This window comes from Herpailurus yagouaroundi, unplaced genomic scaffold, assembly GCF_014898765.1.
Source record: "Herpailurus yagouaroundi ecotype Mexico unplaced genomic scaffold, PumYag 207, whole genome shotgun sequence".
Taxonomy (NCBI): Eukaryota; Metazoa; Chordata; class Mammalia; order Carnivora; family Felidae; genus Herpailurus; species Herpailurus yagouaroundi.
In genome coordinates, this window is record NW_024412438.1 from 3,818,076 (window position 1) to 3,829,970 (window position 11,895).

General features: G+C 60.0%; 1 protein-coding gene and 1 long non-coding RNA gene across 2 annotated transcripts in view; one reads left to right on the forward strand and one right to left on the reverse strand.

Moving 5' to 3' along the window:
• Positions 1-578: 578 nt before the first annotated feature.
• LOC121015613 (uncharacterized) lies at positions 579-8,495 on the reverse strand. The gene is made up of 2 exons (XR_005783904.1): positions 6,906-8,495; positions 579-2,119 (listed from the first exon to the last, which is right to left on the reverse strand). It is a non-coding gene; the product is annotated as an uncharacterized LOC121015613 (long non-coding RNA).
• Positions 8,496-10,832: 2,337 nt separating this feature from the next.
• Positions 10,833-11,895, forward strand: part of MEX3A (mex-3 RNA binding family member A) — a 10,826-nt gene continuing 9,763 nt past the window's right edge. Inside the window, exon 1 of the mRNA XM_040452350.1 lies at positions 10,833-11,205. Coding sequence (XP_040308284.1) covers positions 10,833-11,205 — 373 coding nt within the window. The remainder of the gene's footprint in view (positions 11,206-11,895) is intronic.

Sequence of the window (11,895 nt, forward strand, 5' to 3'; positions counted from 1 at the left end):
ATCATCCAGGCCAACCCCTCTTTTCTAGCCCTGCCTTGGTCCAAGTGCCCAAATTCCCCCATGGCGCTCTCCCTAAGCTAGCCCACGGGCCTGCCGCGCAGCGCAGTACGGGCCTCTATACCCAGTAAGTCCACAGATTTCAGGGCACCCTGAGAGCCCACCTCATTTTGGCCCTGGACCCTCCCCCCAGGGGCTCTTCATCACAGGGACAGGTAATGGGGAAACCACTGGAGGAGGGGGTAGGGCAGCAGGGGGCCGGCTGGGACAGGATGCAAGGGCTCAGGCTGGAGCACTGTCACGCTGCCCAGGGAGGGGCTGAGGGGGCATCTGTTTCCTCTTGGCCATGGTTTTCCCTCAACTCTGTCCCCAGAGGAGGTGAAAATGGTGCTGGCTTCCTGAAGCAGAGCTTCCTGGGGATGGTGGGTGGAGGATGGACAGGTATCCATCAAAACATCCCGCATCCCTTCTCTCTCCCCTTGGAGCCTCGGGGAGCTTAAGCTAAGGCTTAAGGCATGGGGGCATATTCCTGTTGAAGCAGAGAGGTGAGGTCCTGGGACTCAGCACCAAGATCTAGCAGAAGGGAAAGCCAGGCTGGGCTCCCAGTGGGATGTGGCAGGGACCTATTCGGCTCAGGGGTGAGGTCTCCCCCAGGTACCTTTGTGGTTCAGGGGCAGAAGGTGGATTCAGAGAGGTGAGCACAGACGGCAAGTGGGAATGAAGGGAGAGATCAGAGAGGGTGAAGGGAGGAGCCTGGGAAGAGGTCTACTGTGAGGGGGGAGGAGGAACGGAGCTTTGGGACAAGGCAGTGGGGGTCACATCTTGAATCCAGGCCAGAGGGCTTTGGAAAGGAGAGCTGGACAGAGGAGAGGCCCAGGAATTGAGGAGAGGGGCCGCTGCCTAGGCTGACACCCACGCTCCAGCCCCAGATCCTGGTGGGGCAAATATTTACCCAGCAACAACGGTTGCTAAGCACGGAGGAAGGAGGAGGGAGGCCAGTAGCTGGAGGGCCTTCCAGGCTCCTCCCTATCCCTCACAAAAGACTGCAGGGAGAGGGTGAGCCAAACCGCTCCCCTCAGCCCTCCCTCCTCCCGCCCAGGCTCACTCCTACCCCTCCATGCACGCAGCTCTTGGGGTCACCTCTATCCACCCCCCACCCCCACCCCAGGCTGGCCACAGGCCAGGGGGCTGGGCTCAGGGGATTTAATCCCTCGGCTGCCAGGCTTTCCCCCACCCTAGGACAGTCCTGGGGGCTCAAACCTTGCAAAAGCCCCCCTTCCCAATGGGCTATTCAGTAGGAGCTGGAAAGGGGGGTGATCCAAGGAGTCAGGATATGTTGAGGAAGGGGTCACTGAAGGATGGAGTCCAGATGTCCAGGACTTAGGAGGTGGAAAGGAGGGGAAGGAGCCAGTCTGCCACTGTGAGGGGGCAGGACAGCAAAGGGGGGTCCTCAGGGGCACTCCCTGCTCAGGCCCCCAGGCAGAGAAGGAGGAGGGACAAAGGCGGGGAGGATGTGCTCGAAGGGAGCCAGATGTGGCCCATGTGATGTGGGCTGTTGCTGGCATGGGCACAGGGGGGCAGGATGTGCTGCCCTGCCAGGAAAGATTAGTCAGACGCCGGGAGGGAGAAGGGAGGGGGACAGCTAGTCCCAGACCCCCGTGAAGCAGACGGGCACTTTCAGGAAGAGCAGGAGGGCTCAGAACCTGCGAGGAGGCACTGGCAGGGCAGGGCCGCCCTCCTCATCCCTCTGTCCACCACCCTCAGGGCTCCCACCCACTGTCATGGCTGAGTTTAGGAGTCTGTGTGCAGGACAGGAATTGACACCCCTTCCCAGGGCACAAGACCTGTGCTGCGCACAGGACAGACATGCAGCACGTTCTTTCTTACCCACCTCCTTGGGGTGAGGTCTCTGTTCTGCAGGCTTCTCCCTGGGAGTCGGTGGGTTCTTACCCCCAGCCACAGGCCCCGTGGAAACTGGGGTACAGAAGTGGGAGGGGAGGGCACCGACAGGAAGCCGCTGGGGCAGAGAGGAGGTTCCTGGAGCCCACGCTCCCTGGTGCTGATGGTCGCTCCCAAGGGTCGCAGGGCTGGCCAGAGTGACTGCAGGCCCCATGGGTCCGCCCTGAAATGGGGTAGATGGAAGGCTGTTACTGGGCGATGGCAGCAGAGGACAGACTGAAGTCGCCCCAGGAGAGACTTCTCTGGGCCCCTCCAACAGGGACAGCATGGGCCCGGAGGGAGAGAGGGAAGGGATCCCCGGAGATGAAGCAGACCCGAAGGACTGGCCTGGGTGCAGTGGCGGTCAAGGTGAAACCTACAGACACAGAACCAGGAATCCCTGGAGAGCCAGGTCTAAGTTGGCAAGCAAAAGGCCGTTGTTTTCCCAAACTCCCATCGGAAAGTTTGAAAAATACACATGGAAACATGACTCACTGCCCCCTGCCCAGGCCCCCCTTTCCTGGTTTCTGTGATTTTTCTCCCAGGAGTTAATTCAAATCACATTCTCCCAGAAACCAAGTTTCACGAGGGAGGGCACAGAGCGGGCTGAGGGAGCAGAGAGGCGTGCAGGAGGAGCCTGGAAAGGGAGCGGCCAGGGCTGGGGCAGACAAGGACACAGTGACCGGCCGCTGCAGACCCCCGGACTGGGGCAGAACTCAAGTGCAAGTGGGAACATTCACGTTTCCACCATCGAACTGCCCTTCGGTCCAGAGAGCTTGCCTTCTGGCCTCCCCTTTGCAGCCTGTTCCCCAGGGCCACAGCTCAGTTCCCCAGGGCCAGAGGCCGGAAGGTGGGAGCGGAGCTCCCGGGAGCTCCCCTGCCCGCACCTCTTTTGGGTCAGAAACACGCATTCCCAGAGCAGGCACCCCGCACATCCTGCCCTGCGGGCTGGGGAGGATCCAGATAGGCCTGCCCCCCACGGGGTGTCTCTGGGCCAGGGATTCCCAGCCTGTCCCGGGAAGGCCAGGGAAAAGGCCTTCCCTGCAAGCACCCCCACCCGGGAGTGACCCGAGCCTCCGTACTGGCCGTCCCCCCACCCCCTGCATGTACCAGATGGAGTTCTGTGCATCTCCCTTGGCCACTGAGCCCCCACGTCCTGTGGACCCTGCCTCTAGAATCGCTCCCCGTTCCAGGTAACTGCCGGAGCCCCCGGGCCAGTCTCCCTGCCTCCACCCCTGCCTCTACACGACCCTTTCTCCTCCCCACACCACAGCCATCTTTCCAAAATGTAAAGCTTGGCATGTTTCCACAAAACTTCAAGTTACAGTGCACCCAACGTATCGGGGATAAAGTCCAAATTCCTTGAACTGGCTCATTAACGCCCTGGGTCCCCAGAGCCTCCTCACTTGCCCTCTAGATTCTAACAATCCTGACCTCTCTGCTGCTTCTAGGCTAACCTGCCTGAACTTGGCACAGGCTTTGCCCTCTGACCAACTCCTCCTCACCCTCTAGGCTCAGCTGAAAGTGCCACTGAGGCCGGGTTAGTTGTCCCCGCTAAGCCCCCAGCATCTCTTGTCACACGTAGTGACACTGTGGATGCCTCTGTTTATCCCCCAATGAGGGGAATTCCTTGAGGGGAGGGCTGGAGGGGTCCTGCCCGCCCCCCCCCTCCCCCCCGTACCCTCAGGCCCTGGCACAGTGGCTGACGCATGCTCCACCCACACTTGAGCCCAGCATGTCACCATACTCCTTCCTGAACCTGCACACCCCCCTCTTTACCGCATGCCCTGCAGCGAGGCGCCTCCCCACCCCCAGCCTGGCGGGTGTCGCTGTTTATAGAGCACTCACTGCGTCCGGGCCTGTTCTAGGTTCTTTCTGTTCATTGGCTAATTTGATTCCAAGCAAGAGCTAACGAAAGACATTAGCCTGAGACCCTGACTTGTCCGATGGGTCAGGACCAGTCGCTCTGGGAGCTTAGAACTCAGTAGTCACTGTGTGTAAAGGAGATGGGGTACATGCTAGGTGCTCAATAAATGCCTAGAGCAGGAGGAACAGTATAATTGCCCACCTTTGGACCAGGCTCTATCACTAGTGACGTTATCTCCAGGGAGGTGAACACAGCAGGTTACTATTCTCATTTTATAGAGGAGGACTCTGTCCAAGTGAGCGGGGAGGGACCTGCTTCCGGTGTGGGCAGGTGCACGTCCTGGGGCCTGCGTTGCTGTGGTGCAGGGCGGCAGGTGGGTGGTGGGGGGGCGCATTACTTGAGAGTGAGTGTTCAGGGGTCAGGGCTGCGGGGGAACCTTCCATCCAGTGCTCTCAACCCTCACTGGGCATCAGAATCACAAGACTGCCAGCACCCGACGTCTCAGATGTTTGGATTCCACACTCTGGGAATGGTCTGGGGTGGGACCTGGGGGCACGTCTCAGTAAACACCACTTCGGTCTGTCATTTTACAGATGAGGAAGCTGAGGTTGGGGACGGGGACTGTGCCAGAGGCTGACAGAGTGCTTTCGCGGCTGGGCCCTGTTCTAAGTAGCACAGGTGCCTTATTTACCTGGCCCTCCGCAGAGCGGGCTCAGTGAGGGGTTGTTATTATCAGCTCCGTTTTAAAGATGAGAAAACAAAGCCCCACGGGTTCAAGGTCACATAACCAGTAAGCGGTGCAGCTGGAATTCGGACCCCAGAGACCCAGTCGAAGCCCACACCCTGAACCGTGACCCCACCGCAGAGGAGCCAGGGGTGGGTCCAGGCCCAGATCCCACATCTCCTCTGGGCAGAAAAATGAGAAAGCCCCCAAGAGTGGGGAAACTGAGGCCAGAGGCACCAGATGGGAGGCCGAGAGGCTCCCGGCCCCCTCCCCCACAGGAGCAGAAAGGCTGGGCACGGGCCCACCCACGGGCCGCCTGCCTCCCTCCCTTCCCCAAGGGGAGCCCTGACCACCCCCGGCTGAGTTGTCACCCTTCCCCTGCTAAGTGATGCAGTGTCTTAAACGCTGAGCACAAGGAGGCAATTAAGTCCAATTAGGGAGGGAGAGCTAATTAGTGCTCAGCTTCCCACAGCCTCTGGGTACCTCCCCGGGTCTGGGGAACCTGCTACCCACCCCCCACCCCCAGGGGAGGAGACTGCTGCTCCTATAGAACACAGCAAAAATTCATACGCCCCTCCTTGCTCTCCTGAGGGGCAGGGGGCAGGCACCTTGCTCGTCCCCAGCCTCGGCCCTGCAGGGCGGCTCTGTCTCCCGGTCCCACAGGACATGACTTGCCTTCCCTGACGACCAAGAACATTCAGGGCACCCCGTAATTCCTCAGTGCTCCCCTGCCACCTCATGCACCCTCCCTGCAACCCTGGAGGTGGGTTAGCCCTGGGGCCCAAGGTCACACAGTCCACTTAGCTCCCCGACACTGACACCCCTGACGTGCAGGCGATGATCTCCCCTCCGTCGTCTGAGGTAACAAGGTAGAGAGCTGGGGCTAGGTTATGCCAACTAATCTGCCCTCTCTCCCTCTGTTCATCCATCCGCCTGACTCCGTTCTGAGACCCCAGTGCCATGTTCCAGAATATTCTTCCTGGGATCACAGAATGTAGTGTCAGGAGTTAGGGGGTCTAGTTTTCTCTTCCAGGGATTCACTCCGTGACCTTGGAAGAACTGCTTTCCTTCTTTGGGCCTCCGTTTTCTCATCTGCAAGACAAGAGGAGGCCTGGAATGGAAGAGCCCCAAGGCCCTAACAACCTCTGTCCCTGCCACTGCAGGTGGAGAGATGGGGACTGGCTGGGCTTCCCTCTTGCGTGCCATCAGGGCCTGGGGGCAGGAGAGGATACCCCTTTCATACTGAAATTGTGGGGGGCCCCCGTGGCTTAACAAGAATGAAACTGCCCTGCCAGCAACAGAGAGGCCAGGAACTCCCAGGCTCTAGCAGGGGCCCGGAGGGTAGAACAGGGGACAGATATGACGCCCTCCCAACTGTCCCTCTCGTCCCCAGAACCAGGGAACAGGGAAAGTGATGGGGGACGCTGGCTCGACCAGACCTGGGCACTGCTTTCTGGGGCTTGGAGGAGAGGGAGGGAGGCAGGATGCCCAGTCTCTGGCCCACCTCCAGCCAAGCACTGTGCCAGCCTCCCTCCCTATCAGTGTTGGGCTCACACAGGGCGGGGCAGGCAGGAAGGCCAAGGGAGCTGAAGGGCCCTCTCCCGTCTCGTCCTGGGTCTTAGCCACACTCTATCTCCCATGCCTCTGTTCCTCTCTTTCTGCTTTCTGGGTCTTCACAAGCACGGTCAGGGTGAGACTAGCCTGGGTTCTAATCCTCATGTCCCACCCATGTCATCCTGGCGCAGGTGACTGCTTCCTTTTCTCTAAAATGGGGTAACAGTAGGGGCCCCTGGGTGGCTCAGTCAGTTAAGCCTCCGACTTCAGCTCAGGTCGTGATCTCACAGTTCGTGAGTTCGAGCCCCGTGTCAGGCTCTGTGCTGACAGCTCCGAGCCTGGAACCTGCTTCGGATTCTGTCTCTCCCTGTCTCTCCCTCTCTCTCTGCTCCTCCCCTGCTCACATGCTGTCTCTCTCTCAAAAATAAATAAAGATTTAAAAAAAAATTGTTTTAATGGGGTAACAATAATTCTAGAGGGCCGCTGTGACCATCAGTGAGCTGTGCAAGTGCAGTGAGGAGCAGGGGCTCGGTGCCCCACCTGGCATCTTCCAGAGCCCAGGCCCTGGGGCCGTGCTCGGGGTGCGTGCGCTGAGCACCGAGAAGAAGCCACAGGGCATCCGGGCTGCAGCACCCAGTCCCTCCGAAACCTTCCCTTTCCTGTACTGAATCACTGCTCACAAGCCTGGGGACCCGGGCGTCCCCGGCTTGCCACAAACACTACCGTTGCCATAGAAACCGGGCCTCCCCCTTCCTCTCACTGATTGATTTCACCACATCGTCCCCCACGCTGTGTCTGGTTCCTGGATCTCAGTTTTTGACTCACCGACTGAATGCCCTCTCATTTCACGTCCCCACCGCACGGTCCGTGCCCTGAACCCCTCAGCCAGGCCCCTTTCCCCCGCATCTCCCCCCCCCCCCCCCCCGCCGGCCAAGTGAGGCCGGACGCCCCGAAGGAAATGTCTGTCCCTGAGCCCGCCAGCCGGGGCTCCTCAGCAAGGGCAGGGAGGTGGCCCCGGGCACAGCCCCGCGGGCGCTGGCGCCACCTGCTGGCCTCCCGACTGGTGCGCCGCGTCCTCCGGGCAGCCGGTGTCCACTCCCTCCCTCGCTCCTTCACCGGCGTTACCACCTGTGCCCCGGCGGGCTCGTGCCCTCGGGGACCACGCACGTGCAGTGAGCACCCCGAGCCAGGCCCCCCCTTCCCCCAGGCTGCATTCGGGAGGAAGGGATGACTAAGGTGAGCCCTGAGCATTTAGGAAGCACCTTCTGTGCACTAGACGCGGTGGGAGTTTACATGCCTCCTCCCACCCACCAGGCAACAACCCCGGGAGGTAACTGCTGCTATTATCTTCATTTTATAGATGGGGAAACAGGTTGAGAGAGAGAAGGAATTTGCAGAGGGCCCGCAGGCAGTAGGCACCTAGAGCCCGGCTCGGGGAACAGCCACACCCGGGGCTTCCACTGGGACAGCTGGGCAGAAAGGGAGCCGGAAGCGTGTGACAGAGGAAGCGACTGCAGGCAGGGGATCCACTGGCCGGTGACACAGGAGGAGAGGTGGGCAGAGGAGACGGGAGAGGGGCACCCAGTGGCGGGGGGCGGGAATAAAGAGTTTGGAGGAGGAGGGTGGGACCAGCAGGGTCAGGGGTTAGAGGTCAAGCAAGAGCAAAACTGAGCCTGGACACAGCCCCTGCTTCCAGGCAGCCCGGGCCAGGTCAGCGCAGTCGGGAAAGCGGGGCACACAAACACGGGGACCCGGCACAGTCTGATGTCAGGGCCTGGGCCAAGCAACCGGCCTTAAATCGTCTGCAAAGGCTGCTGGGGAGAGTCACAGAGAGCTGTCCGCCCGGAGGGCACGGAAGCGCCCTAGGATACTGGCAACCAGGGCACCAGGCGGCCCGGGTGCAAGCGTCCGGTTCCCGGGACTGGATCTAAGAGATAATTGGGGGTGCTGGGGGTGGCGACGAGGGCGGGGAGCAGCCTGCTCCCCTCCCCCCAGGCTCCCAACAGGGGCCCTCGTGCAAGGACGCGACCAGTGAGTGCCATGGAGGCTCGGGCCCTTCCAGGTCGGCCTGCAGTGGTGAGCCAGACGCGGCTTGCACCTGCTAGTGACAGCCCGTTGTTCACACCGCAGTCGGCCACGGCGACACAATTTACACCATGGGAATTGGCAGTTGCCACAAACACAGGCTCTTTCTCCCCTTGGTTGTTAAACATGTGCAGGCACGTCCTTGTTCCCTCGTTCTACGCTCTCTCGCCCCCACTTTACAGAAAACGGAACTGAGGCCCAAAGATGGAGACTGGCCTGTTCAGTAGCATAAAGTAACGTTCTTCCTTTTCTTCGCTCAGTCATTCACTCAACAAATCTTTACTGGGCGCTCCCCCACCCCCCGCCCCACACTAGGCTTCGGAGAGACGCGTCCCATCCTGGGGGGGGGAGGGGTGGCGCTTTCGGTCCGGGCGGCCTCCAGAACATGCTCTACGCTACGTTAACTAAGCGCTAAGGAAGGATTAAGTCCTGGGCGCACAGCTGACTCTGGAGGCGAAGCAGTCAGCGTGGTCGGGAAGGCTGACCGGGGCACAACGCCTCGGCTCAGCTCTGAAGGATGAGTGGGAGATCGCCGCAGGGAGTGGGGGAGAGGGGGCCCCAGGCCGAGGGAGCAGCAGCCACAGAGGCCTCGGGGGAGGACAGGAGCCTGGCAGGAGGATACGACCCACGTATACCTGGCACTCTCACAGCCTACTGTGTGCAAGACTCCTTTTACCAGCGGTGACCGAGGAGGTTACGTGATCAGAGGTCCGTTCTGAGCCAGCGTCTGAAGCCACACTGGTGGGTCAGTGCCATGACTGAGCTCCTGCCGTGTGTGAGCTCCGGGCTAGGTGCCAGAGGGGAGACCGGTGAAGGCACGTCCCAAAGCCCGTGTAGACGGCACCCCCTTGGAGATCAGATGAGGGAGGGCTGTGAGGGCCCCAGTGTGTGTGGCGGTGGGGGGGCGGGGGTAGAGCCGGGTATGGAGGGTGACAGGTAAGATGGAAAAGACGGAGACAGGTCGAATCTTTGGTGGGGGTGGAGGGGCGTGTGAATGAGCATGCCCAGCTTCCAAACAGCAGGCATTGAGAACCTACTGTGTGCCAGGCACGGGGCGCGGAGCTGGGAAACAGGAGTGGGCTAGAGGCAGTCCCTGTCCTCAGTGAGCGCCCAGTGGGCTGGGGAGCCATTATAATAGTGTGTGACAGGTGAGGGAGCCCCAAAGGGCCCCGAGGGAGATTCCCCAGGGAAAGTGACACTGCATTCCAGTCCTGCGAGATGAGCCAGCATTAGGGCTGCGAAGGGCGAGGGGATCACAGATGGCTCAGCACAGGCTGGGTGACCAGAACGCCCCTGAAGCAAGGCCAGTCTGTGGCTGGAGCGGAGAATGGACAGAGGGCAGGGCCGGATCGTGAACGGCGTTCTAAACACACGGAGGAGTTTGCTCTTGGATCTAATGGCCGTGGGGAGCTACTTCAGGGTTTAAAGAAGGAGTTTCAGGATCGGATTCGTTTTTAAAACGATCTCCCCGGCCACCATGTGGCGAGCGGTTGGGGGGCACCAAGGAGGCAGGAGTGGAGGAGGGAGAGCAGTGGGAGGTGGCTGCAGGCGGGGGTGAGGGGTTGGTGGGGGGGGGGGGCGCCAGCTTCGTCAGGAGGGTGGCAGCAGGGAGAGGAAGTCAGTGGGCTTGGGAAATGTCCAGAGGTGTCCAGGGAGGTCTGGTTGATGGGCTGGATGGGAGGAAGTCCAGGGAAGGTGGGAATCACAGCCGGCTCCAGATTTCCAGCCTGAACCACCCGGTGGGTTTACCGGAAGCAGGGAGCTGGCCGGGAGGGGCAGGTTGGGCCGTGTGGCAGGACCCAGTCCGAACACTCTGGGACTCCCGGCTCCCGGCCGGCACCTGTTTCCCCCATGGGGGCTGCCAGGAGAGGGCACGGAGAACGTGGGCCACAGGAAGGGAGCAGGGGGCAGAACGGCTGGAGCACGGGGAGCAAGACGATAGCGATGGCTACACAACGTCAGTGTTGATGACGTGCCGCTAAGTTCTCACGACGTGACCACCTCTTCCGAAGGAGCCGCCTCACGCCTTTCTACCCCATCTCCCGCTGGACGTGTCTACTGTCTGTCTCCCTCCCCCGCAGCGTATCCGCTCCGCGAGGGTGAGGCCTCCGTCTGTCTTACTCAGCGCTGTATCTCCAGTGCCCAGAACAGTGCCTGACACAGCCAGTGTCTGGTATATATTAGCTGGATTAAAATTAATAATAATTAACTCCTTGGTGGCTCAATCGTTTAGGCGTCTGACTCTTGATTTCAGCTCAGGTCACGATCTCACGGTCGTGGGTTCGAGCCCCGCGTCGGGTTCTGTGCTGACAGTGCGGAGCCTGCTTGGGATTCTCTCTCTCTCCCTCTCTCTCTGTCCCTCCCTCATGCTCTCTCTCTCAAAAATAAGTATATCAACTTAAAAAGAAAGAAAGAAAACCTCCTTATTAGGTACATATTATTATTATTTTTCCCCTTCAGAGTGAGGCCAGCTGGAGTCAAATGTCGGTTTCCTTGGCCTGTTCTTTGAACCGTGTCTCCCAGGGACTCAGGAGGGCAGGTGGGCACGAGGCCAGTTTTTTAAGCAGCTGGAGGGGGCTCAGGACAACCTGAGGAGCTGGTCTGACCAGCCTCAGCCACCTGGGTTTTCACCTTGAGTCGGGAACAGACTGGTCTCCCCTGTGCTGGATGCCCCGCCAGAAAAGGGCAGAGTGGAAGCCCCAGGTGACACCTGAGGAGGCGGGGCTGGGCGCCGAGCCCCAGCGGGCAGGGAAGAAACATCTGGGCCCCGTGTCCAAGTCTAGACCGGAGCGGCTCCCAGCAGTCGGCCTGCAGCGCCACCTCGTGGTCAAGGTTCAAAGACGCGTCTCCTCCACCTGCGTGCCCCACTCAAGACCCAGGCAAGCTGGCCACCTGCCCAACCAGCAGGCCTCCCTGGGCACCTCCGGCACCAACCTCCGGGCATCCCTCCAGTCCTCTCCCTTCAGATTAACCTCCCTCATCCCTCTGGGACTCCGGATCCTGTTCATCCAGGAAGCCTCTCCAAACTTCTCCAGCTTCAGTGATCACTCCCTGCTCAGTCTCCAGACACTCACTGGGTGTCACTATCTTAGCCCTGGGGTCCTAAGCTCTGGGGTCAGATAGACCCCTCTGAACACCGGAGGGTCCACTTACCAGCTGCGTGACCTGAGCAAATTATTTGACCTCCCTGAGCCTTAGGTCCTAATGTTAGGCAGAGGTGTGTTTCCAGCCTCACAGAGCGGTGAAGAGGGTTGAACGAGATCAAGTCTGCAAAGGCCAAGAAGAGGGCCCAGCAGTAAACAGGCAGTCAGCAAAGGGCAAGTCCATTCCCACCCCTCTCTCTGACTTCCTCTTCCCTTTCCTAAAAAAGAGAGCATGACAGGACAGAAGGCACAAGACAGTCATAGGACCTGGGTTCTCCTTCTCTGTAAAATGAGGCCATCGGATAATTGATGAATCTATTCGAATACTGATTGATTGATTGATTGATTCATTCATTCATTCATTCCACTTCCATTCCACCTGTGACATTCTACAGGATGAGTATGCCTTTTATGTCCATTCATTCATCCGTGCCAAGCTGTGTCTAATGCTCCAGTGTCCCCTGTTAGTATCTAGCACAGTTCCCGGCATGGAGAGGGCACTGGAAAAGTCCTTCCTCGATAACCTACCAAGGGCATGCTTGCTGTCGGGGGGGGGGGGGGGGGGGGGGGGGGGGGGGGGGGGGGGG